The 20,331-nt window shown below is 37.7% G+C and overlaps 1 protein-coding gene and 1 pseudogene across 5 annotated transcripts in view; both read right to left on the reverse strand.

Moving 5' to 3' along the window:
• The window catches only part of RGS22 (regulator of G protein signaling 22), a 165,660-nt gene that overhangs the window by 125,296 nt on the left and 20,033 nt on the right, over window positions 1–20,331 (reverse strand). For all 5 annotated transcript variants that reach the window (XM_060287494.1, XM_060287496.1, XM_060287493.1 and 2 more), the window contains exon 4: window positions 16,532–16,753. In XM_060287494.1, coding sequence (XP_060143477.1) covers window positions 16,532–16,753 — 222 coding nt within the window. The remainder of the gene's footprint in view (window positions 1–16,531; window positions 16,754–20,331) is intronic.
• On the reverse strand, window positions 10,655–11,671 carry LOC115856597 (growth hormone-inducible transmembrane protein pseudogene; annotated as a pseudogene).

A 20,331-nucleotide genomic window follows, 5' to 3' on the forward strand; every position in this document is an offset into this window, starting at 1 on the left:
CTATTTCTCTTTTCAGTGCTATCAGCTTTTATTTCATGTATTCTGAAGGTCTTTTGTAAGGTGCATAATTATGGGTTGTTATGCGTTCTTGGTGAATTGATCCCTTTATCACTATGTGATGTCTCTTTATATCCATAGCAAGATGCCTTCTTCTGAAGTCTACTCTGATATTAATACAGTCAATCCAGCTTTCTTTCAATTAGTAATTGTATGGTATAGCTTTTTGCATTCTTTTACTTACAACAAAATTTTGTATTATATTTAAGGTGATGTTCTTATAGACAGAAAATAGTGGTGGGTCTTTTTTTTAACCCATCTGACTCTGACTCTTAATTGGGGTGTGTAAGCCATTTAAATTTAATGTAATTATTTATGTATATGATTAAGGTGCTGCTAATTACTGATGTGGTTTGCTCAAAATCTACCACCTTGTTTTCTGCTTGTTCCGTATATCCTTTATTTCTTTTTTCCTCATTTTCTGCCTGTTTTTGGTTTGAGTACTTTCTTATTCCTTTTTGTCTCCACTATTATTATATGATTTATACCTCTTTAAAACATTTTTAAATTGTTGCCCTGTTGTTTACAGTATGTATATTTAATGAATCACAGTCTACCTCAAATATATCAAGTAAGATCATCTTTTAGATCTTTCTTAGAGACTGTGTCAAAATACATAACTCAAGTTAAGAAGCTCCTTGTACACCGATATTGAATCATTATGTTGTACACCTGAAATTAATATAATGTTCTATGTCAACTGTACCTCAATAAAAAAATAAGAAGCTCCTAATAAACAGTTTTTAACAATAAAAAAATAGGTTATAAAGACTTCCATGAAATAAAAAATTTCTGTTCATTGAAGAAACTGAATAAACCAATAAATATCACTGTCCCAACTAGGGAAAAAAGTTTTTAACTAAATGTTTATACAGTGCTAAACTGTCCATAATAGATTTCCTTGTTTTAAATTCAAAACAATAGTTATGACAACTATAACAACTATATAACATAGTTGTTATTACTATTTTTATTTTTGTATTTATAAACAATATTTATAAATACTGTTATTATTATTAATACATTTAATTTGATGAAATTAAACAAGAAAGACAGAAATATATCTGAATTCAGTAAAAGAAGAATTGAAGACTTTCCAGGCTGGAGAAGAGCTATGTTTTAAGTATTAGATATATGTTAGCTTAAAATGTCCCTCAGACATTTTAAATCAAGAGAAAACAGTATTGTTACACATTATTATTTTCATTTGATTCATATAACAAACCTAAGCAGTAGGTATTGAAGGCATCATTTGACAGATGAGGAAAATGAGGCTCATCAAAATGACTTGTATAAAAGCACAGTCTAGTAAGTTGAAGAGCCAATATCAGAACCCAAGTTCTTATACATCATGCTAGGGAGACAAAATTCAGAAGCTGAGAGAATTTAACGTCAGGGACTCAGAGCCACACAATGTAATTTCAAGATCAGAAATCTCAACCCCATGCAGTGCAACCTGGGAATACTCAACCTGCACCCACTCCAGCTACAGTTATCTTGCTAGAGCAGCCCTGGAGAGGCACGTCTGGGGAAACCTTGGCATGGGCCTACTCCAACTCCAACCATCCTACCAAGGGAGCCCCGATGCTGTATGCCCTGGGGACACCCCCCCCATCCCAGTCCACATCCTCTCCAGCTCCAGCTGGCATTCCAAAGCTTCCTAGCACAAGCACTTTACACAAGGAATGCTCCTACACAAGGCCACATCTTCAACATCAGAAGAGGTAGCTGTTTGGCCTGATTCACAGAATCAAATACAGAAAGTCACTGAACCAAGATGGCAGAGTAGAAGGACATGCTCTCACTCCATCTTGCAAGAACACCAGAATCACAACTAGCTGCTGAACAATCATCAACAGGAAGACACTGGAACTCACCAAAAAAGATACCCCACATCCAAAGACAAAGGAGAAGCCACAATGAGACGGGGGCAGGGGGGCAATCACAGTAAAATCAAATCTCATAACTGCTGGGTGGGTGACACACAGACTGGAGAACACTAATCCCACAGAAGTTCACCCACTGGAGTGGAGGTTCTGAGCCTCACGTCAGGCTTCCAAACCTGGGGATCCGGCAACAGGACCTAGAGAATCAGACATTGAAGGCTAGCGGGATTTGACTGCAGGACTTCGACAGGACTGGGGGAAACAGGCACTCCACTCTGGAGGGCACACACAAAATAGTGTACAAATCGGGACCCAGGGGAAGGAGCAGTGACCCCAAGGGAGACTGAACTAGATCTACCTGCTAGTGTTGGAGGGTCTCCTGCACAGGTGGAGGGTGGCTGTGGCTCACCGTGAGGACAAGGAAACTGGCAGCAGAGGTTCTGGGAAGTACTCCTAGGCATGAGCTCTCCCAGAGTCTGCCACTAACCCCACCAAAGAGCCCAGGTAGGTTCCAGTGTGGGGTTGCCTTAGGCCAAACAAACAACAGAGAGGGAACCCAGCCCCACCCATCAGCAGTCAAGCAGATTAAAGTTTTACTGAGCTCTGCCCACCAGAGCAATACCCAGCTCTACCTATCACCAGTCCCCCCAGTCAGGAAGCTTGCACAAGCCTCTTAGATAGTCTCATCCACCAGAGGGCAGACAGCAAAAGCAAGAAGAACTACAATCCTGCAGCCTGTGGAACAAAAACCACATTCCCAGAAAGATAGAAAGGAAGAAAAGGCAGAGGGCTATGTACCAGATGAAGGAACAAGATAAAGCTCCAGAAAAACAACTCAATGAAGTGGAGATAGGCAACCTTCCAGAAAAAGAATTCAGAATAATGATAGTGAAGATGATCCAGGACCTCAGAAAAAGAATGGAGGCAAAGATCGAGACGATGCAAGAAATGTTTAACAAAGACCTAGAAGAATTAAAGAACAAACAAACAGAGATGAACAGTAGAATAACTGAAATGAAAACTACACTAGAATGAAACAATAGCAGAATAACTAAGGCAGAAGAACGGATAAGTGACCTGGAAGAGAGACTGGTAGAATTCACTGCTGCGGAAGAGAATAAAGAAAAAAGAATGAAAAGAAATGAAGACAGCTTAAGAGACCTCTGGGACAACATTAAATGCAACAACATTCGCATTATAGGGGTCCCAGAAGGAGAAGAGAGAGAGAAAGGACCAGAGAAAATATTTGAAGAGATTATAGTCGAAAACTTCCCTAACATGGGAAAGGAAATAGCCACCCAAGTTCAGGAAGCACAGAGTCCCATACAGGATAAACCCAAGGAGAAACACACCGAAACACATACTAATCAAATTGGCAAAAATTAAAGACAAAGAAAAATTACTGAAAGCAGCGAGGGAAAAATGACAAATAACATACAAGGGAAATCCCATAAGGTTAATGGTTGATTTCTCAGCAGAAACTCTACAAGCCAGAAGGGAGTGGCATGATATATTTAAAGTGATGAAAGGGAAGAACCTACAAGCAAGATTACTCTACCTGGCAAGGATCTCATTCAGATTCGATGAAGAAATCAAAAGCTTTACTGACAAGCAAAAGTTAAGAGAATTCAGCACCACTAAACCAGCTCTACAACAAATGCTAAAGGAACTTCTCTAAGTGAGAAACACAGGAGAAGAAAAGGACCTACAAAAACAAACCCAAAACAATTAGGAAAATGGTCATAGGAACATACATATCGATAATTACCTTAAACATAAATGGATTAAATGCTCCAACCAAAAGACACAGGCTTGCTGAATGGATACAAAAGCAAGACCCATATGTATGCTGTCCACGAGAGACCCACTTCAGACCTAGGGACACGTACATATTGAAAGTGAGGGGATGGAAAAAGATATTCCATGCAAATGGAAATTAAGAGAAAGCTGGAGTAGCAATACTCGTATCAGAAAAAATAGACTTTAAAATAAAGAATGTTACAAGAGACAAGGAAGGACACTACACAATGATCAGCGGATCGATCCAAGAAGATGATATAACAATTATAAATATATATGCATCCAACATAGAAGCACCTCAACATAAGGCAACTGCTAACAGCTATAAAAGAGGAAATCGACAGAAACACAATAATCGTGGGGGACTTTAAAAAAAAGTTTATAGCTATACAAGCCTACCTCAAGAAACAAGAAAAATCTCAAATAAACAATCTAACCTTACACCTAAAGGAACTAGAGAAGGCAAAACAAACAAAACCCAAAGTTAGCAGAAGGAAAGAAATCATAAAGATAGAGCAAAAATAAATGAAATAGAAACAAAGAAAACAATATAGCAAATATAAATAAAACTAAAAGCTGGTTCTTTGAGAAGATAAACAAAATTGATAAACCATTAGCCAGACTCCTCAAGAAAAAGAGGGAGAGGACTCAAATCAATAAAATCAGAAATGAAAAAGGAGTAGTTACAACAGACACCGCAGAAAGACAAAGCATCCTAAGACACTACTACAAGCAACTCTGTGCCAATAAAATGGACAACCTGGAAGAAATGGACAGATTCTTAGAAAGGTATAACCTTCCAAGACTGAACCAGGAAGAAACAGAAAATATGAACAGACCAATCACAAGTAATGAAATTGAAACTGTGATTAAAAATCTTCCAGCAGGGGCTTCCCTGGTGGCGCAGTGGTTCAGAGTCCACCTGCCAATGCAGGGGACACGGATTCGTGCCCTGGTCCGGGAAGATCCCACATGCCACGGAGCAACTGGGCCCGTAAGCCCTGGCCGCTGAGCCTGCGCATCCGGAGCCTGTGCTCCACAACAGGAGAGGCCACGGCAGTGAGAAGCCCGCGTACCGCAAAAAAAAAAAAAAAAAAAAAATTTCCAACAAACAAAAGTCCAGGACCAGATGGCTTCACAGGTGAATTCTATCAAACATTTAGAGAAGAGCTAACACCCATCCTACTCAAACTATTCCAAAAATTGCAGAGGAAAGAACACTCCCAAGCTCATTCTATGAGGCCACCATCACCCTGATACCAAAACCAGACAAAGATACTACAAAAAAGAAAATTACAGACCAATATCACTGACGAATATAGATGCAAAAATCCTCAACAAAATACTAGCAAACAGAATCCAACAAGACATTAAAAGGATCATAAAACATGATCAAGTGGGATTTATCCCAGGGATGCAAGGATTCTTCAATATATGCAAATCAATCAATGTGATACACCATATTAACAAATTGAAGAAAAACCATATGATCATCTCAATACTTGCAGAAAAAGCTTTTCACAAAATTCAATACCCATTTATGATAAAACTCCAGAAAGTGGGCATAGGGAAACCTACCTCAACATAATAAAGGTCATATACAACAAACCCACAGCAAACATCATTCTCAATGGTGAAAAACTGAAAGCATTTCCTCTAATATCAGGAACGAGACAAGGATGTCCACCCTTACCACTATTATTCAACATAGTTTTGGAAGTCCTAGCCACGGCAATCAGAGAAGAAAAAGAAATAAAAGGAATACAAATTGGAAAAGAATGAATAAAACTGTCACTGTTTGCAGATGACATGATACTATACACAGAGAATCCTAAAGATGCCACCAGAAAACTACTAGAGCTAATCAATGAATTTGGTAAAGTTTCAGGATACAATATTAATTCACAGAAATCTCTTGCATTCTTTTACACTAATGATGAAAAATCCGAAAGAGAAATTAAGGAAACACTCCCATTTACCATGGCAACAAAAAGAATAAAATACCTAGGAATAAACCTACCTAGGGAGACAAAAGACCTGTATGCGGAAAACTATAAGACACTGATGAAAGAAATTAATGATGATACCAATAGACGTACCATGATATACCATGTTCTTGGATTGGAAGAATCAACATTGTGAAAATGACTATACTACCCAACGCAATCTACAGATTCAATGCAATCCCTATCAAATTACCAATGGCGTTTTTTACAGAACTAGAACAAAAAATCTTAAAATTTGTATGGAGACACAAAAGATCCCAAAAAGCCAAAGCAGTCTTGAGGGAAAAGAACAGAGCTGGAAGAATCAGACTCCCTGACTTCAGACTATACTACAAAGCTACAGTAATCAAGACAATATGGTACTGGCACAAAAACAGAAACATAGATGAATGGAAGAAGATAGAAAGGCCACAGATAAACCCACACACCTATGGTCAACTAGTCTATGACAAAGGAGGCAAGGATATACAATGGAGAAAAGACAGTCTCTTCAATAAATGGTGCTGGGAAAACTGGACAGCTACATGTAAAAGAATGAAATTAGAACACTCCCTCACACCATACACAAAAATAAACTCAAAATGTATTAGAGCCCTAAATGTAAGACCGGACACTATAAAACTCTTAGAGAAAAACATAGGAAGAACACTCTTTGACATGAATCACAGCAAGACCTTTTTTGATCTACCTCCTAAAGTAATGGAAATAAAAACAAAGATAAATGGGACCTAATGAAACTTCAAAGCTTTTGCACAGCAAAGGAAACCATAAACAAGACGAAAAGACAACCCTCAGAATGGGAGAAAATATCTGCAAACGAATCAACAGACAAAGGATTAATCTCCAAAATATATAAACAGCTCATGCAGCTCAATATTAAAAAAACAAAGAACCCAATCCAAAAATGGGCAGAAGACCTAAACAGACATTTCTCAAAAGAAGACATACAGATGGCCAAGTAGCACATGAAAAGCTGCTCAAGATCACTACTGGAGAAATGGAAATCAAAACTACAATGAGGTACCACCTCACACCAGTTAGAATAGGCATCTTCAGAAAATCTACAAACAACATATGCTGGATAGGGTGTGGAGAAAGGGAATCCTCTTGTACTGTTGGTGGGAATGTAAATTGATACAGCCACTATGGAGAACAGTATCGAGGTTCCTTAAAAAAGTAAAAATAGAATTACCATATGATCCAGCAATCCCACTACTGGGCATAAACCCAGAGAAAACCATAATTCAAAAAACACACATGCACCCCAATGTTCATTGTAGCACCATTTACAATAGGCAGGTCATGGAAGCAACCTAAATGCCCATCGACAGACGAATGGATAAAGAAGATGTGGTACATACATAAAATGGAATATTACTCAGCCATAAAAAGGAACAAAATTGGGTCATTTGTTGAGACGGGGATGGATCTAGAGACTGTCGTACAGAGTGAAGTAAGTCAGAAAGAGAAAAACAAATATCATATATTAAGGTATATATGTGGAACCTAGAAAAATGGTACAGATGAACCGGTTTGCAGGGCAGAAACTGAGACACAGATGTACAGAACAAACGTATGGAAACCAATGGGGGAAAGTGGCAGGGGGTGGTGGGGGTGGTGTGCTGAATTGGGTGATTGGGATTGACATGTACACACTGATGTGTATAAAATTGATGACTAATAAGAACCTACTGTATAAAAAAATAAATAAAATAAAATTTTAAAAAATACAGAAAGTCAAACAGAGGAGACAGAGGAATATGTTCCAAAAAAAGAGAACAAGCTAAAACTTCAGGAAAAAAAAAAGCTTAACAAAATGGATATAATAAAGGTACCTTATAAATAGTTCAAAGTAATAATAATAAAGGTGCTCATTGAACTTGGGAGAAGAAAGGAGAAACACAATGAGAACTTCAACAGAGTCAGAAAATATAAGAAAGAACCAATCAGAGCTGAAGTATACAATAACTGAAATGAAAAATACACTAGAGGGGATTGATAGCAAAATAGATGATATTGAAGAAGAGATCAGCGATCTGTAAGACAGAAAAGTGGATATCACCCAATCAGAAGAGAAAAAAGTTTTTTTAAAAAAATGAGGATAGTTTATGGGACCTCTGAGACAACATCAGGCATACTAAAATTTGTAGATGACTCAGAAGGAAGAGAGAGAGAGAAAGGGGCAAAAGCTTATTTGAAGAAATAATGGCTGAAAACTTCCCTAAACTGGAGAAGGACATAGATATTGAGAACCAGGAAGCACACAGAGTCCCAAAGAAGATGAACCCAAAGAGATCCACACCAAAATATACCATAATTAAAACAGCAAAATTAAAGATAAAGGAAGAATTTCAAAGGCAGCAAGAGAAAAATAACTAGTCACATACGAGGGAACTTCCATAAGACTACAAGCTTATTTTTCAGCAGTACCTTTTCAGGCCAGAAGAGAGTGGCATAATATATTAAAGGGCTGGAAAATAAAAACTTACAACCACGAATGCTCTACTTGGCAAGATTATCGTTCAGAATTAAAGGAAAGATAAAGAGTTTCCAAGAGAAGCAAAAGATAAAGGAGTTCATCACTTCTAAACCACCCTTATGAGAAGTGTTAAAGGATCTTCTTTAAGTGGAAAAGAAAAGGCCATAAATAGAGATAAGAAAATATTTGAAAGAAAAAAATTACACTGGTAAAGGCAAAAATTATATATAGTAAAGGCAATATCAGCTACTTAAAAAGCTAGTATGATGCCTAAAAGACCAAAGTAGTAAAATCAACTATAACTACAATAAAATAAAAAGGTATAAAATATGATGTCAAAAACATAAAACATGGGGGAGTAGTAACAATATGATGCTTTTATTTTATTTTTATTTATTAATTTTTTTTGTGGTATGTGGGCCTCTCACTGTTGTGGCCTCTCCCATTGCGGAGCACAGACTCCAGACACTCAGGCTCAGCGGCCATGGCTCACGGGCCCAACCGCTCTGTGGCATGTGGGATCTTCCCGGACCGGGGCACGAACCCGTGTCCCCTGCATCAGCAGGCGGACTCTCAACCACTGTGCCACCAGGGAAGCCCAATGATGCTTTTAGAATGCATTTGAACTTAAGCAACTATCAACTTAAAATAAACTGCCATGTATATATAGGTTATATTCATGAACCTCATGGGAATCACAAACAAAAACCTATGATAAATACACAAAAAATAAAGATAAAAGAACCCAAGCATAACATCAAAGAAAGCCATCAAGTCACAAAGGAAGAGAGCAAGAGAGAAGAAAGGAACAAAGAAGAACTACAAAAAGAACCAGAAAAAAATTAATAAGTACATACCTATCAATAATGACTTTAAATGTAAATAGACTACATGCTCCAATCAAAAGACATGGGGTGGCTGAATGGATAAGAAAACAAGACCCATCTATGTGCTGCCTACAGGAGATTCACTTCAGATCTAAAGACACACACAGACGGAAAGTTAAAGGATGGAAAAGATATTCCATACAAATGGAAACCAAAAGAAAGCTGGGATAACAATACTCATATCAGATAAAATAGACTTTACTTTTTTTAATCTGGCCAGAACCTTTATTATTTCAGAAATAAGCATCCTATGTAACTTGAAGTGGTTAGAATAGTTATTTATGGATTACTGTAATAAATATTTGTCAAAACACCAACTATCTCAATAATCATACACTTATTTCATTCATAAGAATGTCCAAAAATAACTCTTCAGTATCAAAAAATTTACAAATGGCACAAGAGAGTTAAATAATGGACTGTGGAGGAGAGAAGAAAAATTCTGCTAGGGGAAACTCTAATGAAGCATTTCCTCCATTACATTTTTGATTGACATGGTTCATGAAAGAAGCCTTGCTTTGCCTTCCTTTTTTTAGTGATTCCTCTGAGAGGGAATGCAAGAAACCAAATCTGAGGGGAAAAACTGCTTTCATAGTCTCAAGTGTAAACCACAAACAGGCTTCTCTGATAAAAGCTTTAAAGCTGGAAGAGATGAGAAAGGCAAGCGTGTATTCCTTTAAACATTTTAATAAATTTGCAAAAACATTCAGCAATTATGCACATGTTGTTTGTATACTTAAAAATGCAACAATTTTCATGCTTTGAATATTTTTTCCTGAATGTTTTAAGGATATTTTGTTCTAGACAACTTAAAAGTAAGGCTTACACACGCACATAATATATATAACAGGAATTCTCCATATGATTAGCACTGTGGACTCTCCTGACAGTGTCAAACAATGAAAAGCCAAATATGATCACATCTATACTGTAAGGAGAGCCTGGAGAATCGCCTATGTCTTTGTTTTCTGCTCAACACTTCTGACAAGTTCAGCAGATGTACAGCCATGACTTGTTTCCAAACATCCAGACCCCTTCACTGGCTCACCACAATTACACGACTGTTAAGTTCTAAGTATTCAGAGAAAGACTGCAGGTGTCCCTTTACTTCTCTCTGGTCCCTTTACCAAACCCCTATATCGCTTATGACATTACTTGTTAATATTCCACATTCCAAATGAAAGATGCAGGTACACAGTTTGCTAAATTTCACTTAACCAAATAAATTTAATAATAGATAAAATACTTAAATTCCTGCAACACAGAACTTGGTTTTCACATTCATTAGAACATTTTAGAATTACTCAAACATGAGAATTGAAAATGTGTGTGCTATTTGGAAGAGAACTACTGAGTTTATTCTCCAGAAGAAAAAGCAGACCTGAAGCATCACATTACTGGAACACTTGAAACATGTTGACAAGTTCTTATCTTCTAAACTTCCATGAAAGCTGCTTGCACAAACTATTTAAAGAATATCTGCCCCTATTAGACAAGCCAGATATCTGATGTATTAAGGAAGTCAGAAGCTGAGTCACTTCACTTCTTTCTGTTGCCTCCAGTTGCTAGAATACTGGCAACTTGCATAAATATGTTTAAAATGTCCATGTAGATTCCCAACATCGAATTGATGGGATCATATTTTTTAACTCCATATGCTGGTACTACTTCTGCATGCCTGATTACTTTCTGTGTGTCATACAGGAGAAACGTGCTGAAAAGAACTAATCCACCGTAAATTGCCACTGGGTACAGAGTGGCACCAGCCACAGTGGTAGGTGGAAGAAACACAGATCCTAGTGAGGACACAAAGACAACACCCTGGCCCACACCCAGGGGTGCTCCCATGTTCACAAACTTCTCACTGGGCACACACATGGCCATGGTGGAGAGGCCTCCCACAATGCCAGCCGTGTACCATACAGCTCTGACAAGAAGAGGCCCCCCTAACATCATCAGAAGAGCCACCACTGCACCCATCACACCAGAATGTAGTAACCAAGCAAGACGCTTTGGGCCTGGGCTCCGTACCAGCATTCCAGCTTCAATCATGCATGCAAAGGTTGCACCAGCTGTCACCCAACAGCCTCTCATCATGAAGTTCATGAGAGCAGGAGTTCTGCTCATAGCCAGGGAAGACAAAGCTGTTATGCCAATACTTCCTGCTAAGTACATATAGATGGAATGCATTCTATCCTTCACATACTGAGGCCAAATTACAGCTTTTTCAATAGCTCCAATCTCATTAGACATTGGCATTCCCAAGCCATAGTAGCACAAAGCTCCAAGAGCAACTGCAGCAATAAACCATCTTTCCATCTGATCAATTTAAAATATTTTTTCCAATGATTGTTCCAAAGCTGTCTCCTTGAGTTCTTGGCTGGTTTTCCCATGCCGAATTCCAATTCTTGTCTTGGTGGCATATTCCCTGCTGGGTGTTAAGAGCCACTGATTCTTTGTGATAGAATTCTTCACAACAGGGGAGGCCCTGGTGAAACCTTGGTGGAAAACCCTGGAAGGTAGTGTCTGGAGACACACAAGTCTTGTGGCCAGCATGGTGATGCACCAGGTTTACCAAGCAGATCTGAAATGCTCAGTCCCTGGTCACCTCAAGCATGCAGTTCCCCTTCTGGGCCGGCGAAACACAGCCACGCACATCTCCCGCATCCTCTGCCCACCTCTTACTGACTGCACATGCCTAAAATAGACTTTAAAACAAACACTGCAACAAAAGACAAAGGAAGGCATTACATAATGATAAAAAGGGTCAATCCAAGAAAAGGATATAACATTCATAAATATTTAAGCACCAACATAGGAGCGTCTAAGTATATAAAGCAAATATTAACACACACAAAAGGAGAAATAGACAGTAACACAATAATAGTAGGGGAATTTAGTGCCCAACATACATCAACAGACAGATCATCCAGACAGAAAATCAGTAAGAAAACATCGGCTTTAAATGACACAGTAGACCTGATACACCTAACAGACAGATACAGAACATTCCACCCAAAAATTTCATAATACACATTTTTTTTCAAGTACACATGGAACATTACTCAGGATAGCTCACATGTTAGGCCACAAAACAATTCTCAATAAATTTAAGAAGACTGAAATCACATCAATCATCTTTTCTGACCACAATGGTATGAAACTAGACATCAAGTACAAGAAGAAAACTGGAAAAGACACAAACATGGAGGGACCAAATAACATGCTACTAAACCACCAGTGGATCAGTGAAGAAATCAAAGAGGAAATAAAAAATACCTTGAAACAAATGAAAATGAAAACACAACTTTCCAAAGTCTATGGGACATAGCAAAAGCAGTTCTAAGAGGGAAGTTCATGGTGATACAGGCCTTCCTCAAGAAATAAGAAAAATCTCAAATAAGCAATATATCTTTACAGCTAAAGGAACTAGAAAAAGAAGAAAAACGAAGCCCAAAGTTAGTACAAAGAAGAAAATAATAAATATCAGAGCAGGAATACATGAAATAGAGACTTAAAAAAAGAAAAGATCAATGAAGAGCTAGTTCTTTGAAAAGATAAACAAAATTGATAAACTTTACCCAGACTCATAAAGAAATAAGAGAGATCCCAAATAAATAAAATCAGAAATAAAAGAGAAGTTACAACAAACATCACAGAAATACAAAGAATCATAAGAAACTAGTACAATTATTTGTCAATAAGCTGGACAACCTAGAAGAGATGGATAAATTCCTAAAAATATACAATCTTCTAAGACTCAATCATGAAGAAATAGAAAATCTTAACAGACAAATTACCAATAATGAAAATTGAATTAGCAATAATAAAAAAAAAACACCTCCCAACAAACAAAAGTCAAAGACCAGAAGCCTTCACAGGGGAATTCTACCAAACATTTTAAAAAGAGTTAACACTTATCCTCAAACTATTCCAAAAAATTGAAGAGGAAGGAACACTTCCAAACTCATCCAACAAGGCCAGCATTACCCTGATACCAAAATCAAAGACACTACAAAAAAAAAAGAAAAGAAAAAGAAAATTACAGGCCAATATACCTGATGAACAAAGATGCAAAAATCCCCAATAAAACACAGAGGGTGAATTCAATAACACATTAAAAGAATCATAAATCAGATCAAGTGGGATTTATCCCAGGGATGTAAGGATGGTTCAATATTGACAAATCAATGTGATACACCATATTAACAAATGAATAAAAATCATATGATCATCTCAATAGATGCAGAAAAAGCATTTGACAAAATTCAACATCGATTTACGATTAAAAAAAAAAAACTCTCAACAAAGTGGGCACAGAGGGAACATACCTTAACATAATAAAGGCCATGTGACAAACCCACAGCTAACATCATACTCAATGGTGAAAATTCTTCCTCTAAGATCAGAAACAAGACAAGGATACTCACTCTTGCCACTTTTATTCAACATAATATTGGAACTCCTAGTGACAGCAACCAGACAAGAAAAAGAAATAAAAGACACCCAAACTGGAAAAAAAGAAGTAAAATGGTCACTATTTGCAGATGACATGATACTATATATAGAATACCCTAAAGACTCTGCCAAAAATTAATAGAACAAATAAATTCAGTAAAGTTGCAGGGTACAAAATTAATATACAGAAATATGTTGCATTTCTATACTCTAATAATGAACTACCAGAAAGAAAAATTAAGAAAACAATCACATTTACAACAGCATCAAAAAGAATAAAATACATAGGAATAAATTTAACTAAGGAGGTGAAAGACCTGTACTCTGAAAACTATAAGATATTGATGAAAGAAATTAAAGATGAACAAATAAATGGAAAGATATACCATGCCTGTGGATGGGAAGAATTAATATTGTTAACACGTACATACTACCCAAAGCATTCTATAGATTCAAAGTAATCCCTAGCAAAACACCCATGGCATTTTCCCTAGAACTAGAATAATCCTATATTTGTATGAAACGACAAAAGACCCCAAATATCCAAAGCAATCTTAAGAAAGAAGAACAGGGCTTCCCTTGTGGTGCAGTGGTTGAGAATCCGCCTGTCAATGCAGGGGACACAGGTTCGATCCCTGGTCCAGGAAGATCCCACATGCCGCGGAGCAACTAAGCCTGTGTGCCACAACTACTGAACCTGCACTCTAGAGCCCGCGAGCCACAACTACTGAAGGCCGCGTGCCTAGAGCCCGTGCTCCACAACAAGAGAAGCCACCAGAATGAGAAGCCCACGAACCACAAGAGTAGTCCCCACTTGCCACAACCAGAGAAAAACCCGTGCACAGCAACGAAGACCCAATGCAGCCAGAAAAAACAAATAAATAAAATAATAAAATAAATAAATTTTTAAAAAAAGAAGAACAAAGCAGGAGGTATTACATTCCCTGATTTCAAACTATACTACAAAGCTACAGTAATCAAAACAGGATGGTATTGTCACAAAAACAAACATATAGATCAATGGAACAGAATAGGGAGCCCAGAAATAAACCCATACTTATGTGGTCAATTAATCCATGACAAAGGAGGCAAGACTATACCATGGGGAAAAGACAGTCTCTTCAATAAATGGTGTTGAGAAAACTGGACAACTATATGCAAAAGAATGAAACTAGACCACTTTCTTACACCATATACAAAAATAAACTCAAAATGGATTAAGGACTTAAATGTAAGACCCGAAAGCATAAAACTCCTAAAAGAAAACATAAGCAATATGCTCTCTGAAACTGGTCTTAGCAATATATTTTTTTTTTTTGGATCTGTCACCTCAGGCAAGGGCAGCAAAAGCAAAAGTAAACAAATGGGACTACATCAAACTAAAAAGTTTTGCACAGCAAAAGAAACCATCAACAAAGCAAAAAGGCCACTTACTGAATGAGAGAAGATATCTGCAAATGATACATCTGATAAGGGATTAATATCCAAATTATATGAAGAACTCATACAACTCAACAACAACAACAAAAAAAAAATCCAATTTTAAAAATTGGCTAAGGACCTTAATAGACATTTTTCCAGAGAGGACATACAGATGTCCAACAGGTACATGAAAAGATGCTCAAGATCACTAACTGGATGGGAAATGCAAATCAAAACCACAATGAGATATCACCTCACACCTGTCAGAATGGCTATTATCAAAAAAGACAACAAATAAAGTGTTGGCGAGGACGTGGAGAAAAAGGAACTCTCGCGCACTGTAAATTGGTACAACTACTATGGAAAACAGGATGGAGTTTCCTCAAAGAATTAAAACTAGAACTACCATATGATCCAGCAACTCCACCTCTGGGGGCGGGGGAAAGGGCAAAATAGGTAAAGGGAGTTAAGCCGTACAAACTTCCAATTATAAAATAAGTCTCAGGGATAAAAAGTATAGCATAGGGAACATACTTAATAATATTGTAATAACCTTGTATAGTGACAGATGGTAACTAGACTTATTGTGGTTTTCATTTCACAATGTATAAAAACATCAAATCACTGTGTTGTATACCTGAAACTAATATAATAATTAAAAGACAGAAATCTCAATTCCCAAATGCTTGATAGGATAGAACTCAAATGAAATAAATTCACTGCACAGGCATAACTTGTTTTATTGTGCTTTGCTTTATTGTGCCTCATGGATACTGTGTTTTTTACAAACTGAAGGTTAGTGGCATCCCTGTGGCAGGCGAGTCTATCAGCACCATTCTTCCCACAGTATTTGCTCACTTCATGTTTCTGTGTCACATTTTGGTAATTCTTGCAATATTTCAATCATGTTCATTATTTTTACATTTGTTATGGTGATCTGTGATCAGTTATCTTTGATGTTACTACTATGACTTGCTGAACGCTCAGATGATGGTTAGTGTTTTTTAGCGGTAAAGTATTTTTTAAATTAAGGTATGTACATTGCTTTTTAAGACATAATGCCATGATACACTTAATAGACTACAGTGTAGTGTAAACATAATTTTTATATGCACTGGGAAACCAAAATAATTGTATGACTTGCTTTATCATGATATTCACTTTGTTGTGGTGGTCTGGAGCCAAACGTGCAATATCTCCAAGGTACGCCTATATACCCACACTTTCTAGAATGCATCTAAACTGTAAAGCATACATATATTTATACTGCCCCAAATTAAACTTATTTTCTAAATATTCAAAGTAAATTACATGAACCTTCTCATATTGATAATCAAATATCAACAAATTGCTAGACTAAACTGGCCATTTGATATGAATAAGATTATACAGTAACTAACAAATACTTTGTACAAGTACAATAAAATTTAATAGATACAGTTACACTTCAGAAAGGGAAGCCCAAGGAACCTGATATTAATCTCACTTAATGCTTTATCTACCTAGTAAGATATAAACTCAAATATACTTTCTTACCATGATATTGTAGTTGACACTAATGGTCTCATCTTCATAAGGGGCATTCACTTGAACAGGTTTAATATCACTCCTTCCTTTTCTTACAACATCATAGATGGGATTTCGAGGTTGCTGGTTGAAGAGAATTTTTTTCAGTTGCTTTTCCAGAAGTTGTGGAGCATTGTTAACTACTTCAAAAACTCCATAGTCCACATTAAATCTAATTGCCTCTGAAAAGGTCTGCAAAATAAATTTGTGAAATTTATTTGTGAAAATTTGTGAAATACGTCTTACAATTTTAAAAACCAGAAACTCACTGTCTCCAAGAAGACTTGATATTTACATGTATGCATATATACTTACACAAAGTTTTGTATTCTTAATCATTACCTCTTTCATTTTAGAAGCTTAGATATCTCTTGACTACAGGTAAGGGAACCCACTGAATCCTTCTTTTCCAAATGTATTTATGCCATGAGATAAGTGTCAGGATATATTATGGCAGAAATTCCTTTTGCATAAACCTCTTATCTCTGTGCTTCTTTGGAACTGGAAAGAAATACACACCTGGTCTCTATGAGGCAATGTTATTCTCTTAGAAGGGGGTGGATTACTAGGGAAGAATGAGTAAAGTAAGAAGAAATAACACTCCTGTTGTCTCTTTCATTCCCAGGAGCCATGAAAGCTAAGTCTCCCTTGCCCAAAAGGAGAAAATTAAGTAAAATGTGTTCTTCATTTAAGACTATTTCAACACCGTTCCATTCACTGTGACCAAAAAAAGGAGGGAGAGTGAAAGACAATATTTCTGAGCTTTTCTCAGTAATTACTAAATGCTGCCAACTTTTATTTAAAGTCAGTCAGTTAATATACAACAGTCAGGAGTCTTGAGTTTGAATACCAGCTTGCCAATAAGTAGCTCTGTGACTCTGGGTAAATCACTAACATGTTTGGGGCCTCTATCTCCATAGCAAGTATATGGTGGATTGGCTGTGTCTTTTCTCATTTTGCCCTCCAAATCCAGAATCAGGTCCCTTTTCCAGAATATTAATTTATTTTAGGATTCCTTCAGAGAACTGCATACTCATGTGGATTAATTTATATATATTTAGCCAGGTAGTAGAAGACATTAAGCCCTTTCCCTTGGATCAGTAAGTGTACTAGGGAGAGCATCAGTTCTTCCAAGTTTTACTAACAGATTGCTAGATATACTATAGTTAAAATTTAATAAATGGCAGGATGTTATAAAATTGGAGTTAGAAATATATGTGTATATGTATAAATACCTATTATGTGTTTGTGTGTATATATGGGTGTATATATATATATATATATATATATATATATACACACACACACACACACATATTTTTTAATAAAGACTCAACCTACAGTAAGATGGCAGCTTAGGAAGATCCTGAATATGTCTCCTCCAGTGGACACACTAAGTCCACAGCTACATATGGAACAATTTCCTCATAAAGAAGCCAAAAGGCTGGCTGAGTGATGACTACACACTGGGCAAACAAGATGTAAACCACATCAAACAGGTAGGAGAAGCTGGGACACAACCTTGCCATAAACCCCACCCCTGGTGCAGTGACCCTGCGAGGCAACTCGAAACCCAGAGCTTCTCCATGAGGAGCAAAGGGTTCAAACCCCACATCAGGCATCCCAACTTTAAAGACCTGCGCATGAGAGATGAGCCCCTGATTTTGAAAATCAACAGGGCTCACATCCCAAGACATGAACTGAGATGTGAGACAAGGAAAAGTGGTCCTACAGTCAGCACATAAGGTGAAATCATATTTAGTCAAAACTATCCCTTGAAATCCTTGAAAACACTTAGTATCGTGTTGTTCTATCTTTCAAGAAGTTTATCACAGTCCATTTTTCCTCATTGAAATGTGTCACTACTTCTTTATTTAGGGACCAGATAAAGTGGTGGCCTTGTGTTTAAAGCTCATGTTATACAAAACTATGTATGTTTACCACGAGAATCACCCTCAGCATAAGAAGATGACTACACTAAGAGGCAAGAGGGATAAGAGCCACTAAGGGAGTGGCAGATTCTCATCTTTCATCTCACACGCTCTCTAGGATGTTCACAGACTGGTCTATGTGTGTTTGTGGACTGGTAAACAGTCACTCTCACTCTTTAAATCACCCTCGCTCACTCTGCAGAGCACGAATAATTCATTTTGAGTAATAACGCGTGTATAAGGCAAGTCCACTTTAACCCACAATAACTACAATAGAAGTATATACAAACTAGAGTGATGGCACAGAAGGATTTGTTAACTATCTTTAGGAAATTAAGGAAGTTGTATAGAGAAACCTGAGTCTGGAAGAATAAACAGGCAGTCTCAACAGCCAGATGAGGGAGAGAAGGGAATTCAGCAAAAGAAATAGCAAGTGTATCGAGATACATGCACCAACAATGGACAAGGAGGGGCTTCCCTGGTGGCGCAGTGGTTGAGAATCTGCCTGCTAATGCAGGGGACACAGGTTCGAGCCCTGGTCTGGGAGGATCCCACATGCCGCGGAGCAACTAAGCCTGTGAGCCACAACTACTGAGCCTGCGCGTCAGGAGCCTGTGCTCCGCAACAAGAGAGGCCGCGATAGTGAGAGGCCCGCGCACTGCGATGAAGAGTGGCCCCCACTTGCCACAACTAGAGAAAGCCCTTGCACAGAAATGAAGACCCAACACAGCCCAAAATAAATAAATTAATTAATTAATTAATTTTTTAAAAAAATCAGAGAGAACATTTCCCAGCCGTGGTCAGAGGAAGTCCTGACTACTGAATAAAGGCACAGAGAGATGCAACATTGGTGCCTTTGAAGATGGGAGAATGAGGCTAAGAGCCAGGGAAGGCAAGGCTTAAAAAAAAGAAAAGAACAATAGACAAGGAGCACCAGACAACAGGCTGCTTTTGAGGACTTGCAAGCAGTTTGACGTTGCTGAAGCTTAATATTCGAGGGGAGAATAACATGATGGAAGCCTGGAGAGAAAGGCAGAGGACAAGTTCACCAAGGACTTTCTATTTATGCCATAACTCTCAACTTACTCTCTCAAATCAGTGATTCTCAGAGGGTGTCCCTGGACCAGCAGCATCAGCATCACCTAGGAACCTGTTAGAAATGCAGATTCTTGGGCCTCACCCCATAATCAGAAACTCTGAGGGTGGTCCCAGTAGTCTGTGTTTAACAAGCCCTCAGGTGATTCTGATGCATGCTCAAGTTTGAGAATCATTGCTTTAGAATGATGGGGAGCCACTGCAGAGTTTTTAACTAGGGGGAGACAGAATCCAGGTTGAGCAAACTTCAAAGCCCACATTCTGTTTCCTACTTCATGCTGACTTTCATGCGTGTTCACATACACGGAAGGGCTGGCCATCTATGGTCTATACCATCTATGGTCTATAGGAGAAAGAACCCTGGGCTTTATTCTCCGAAGTCCTGTTGTCTGCTTAAGAAGAATCTCTCTCACACGTCATGTCCTCTTGTTTTTAACCGTTTCTAAGCTTATCTACAAAACTGCTCAAATTAGTTTAGTATGTGACAATAAAAGACACGTAAAGTGGGGGAGATAGAAATGAACGATGGAGGAAGACTTTCCCTCAGAAAGCTGAGTAGGCTGATTTAGAGAACACTCAGCTTTTAATCATATGATAGGAAAAATTTTCAGTTTGAGCCTCAAACCCAATCCTCTGCAAGCTGTTACAGACTGCTTTTTCCCTTACTTAATTTTCTTATTTCAAGGGTATCATTTTCCAAATGTTCTAAAACGAATTGACCTGAAGGTGGTGAAAGCTAACTTT

This window comes from Globicephala melas, chromosome 17 (genome assembly GCF_963455315.2).
Source record: "Globicephala melas chromosome 17, mGloMel1.2, whole genome shotgun sequence".
Classification (NCBI taxonomy): Eukaryota; Metazoa; Chordata; class Mammalia; order Artiodactyla; family Delphinidae; genus Globicephala; species Globicephala melas.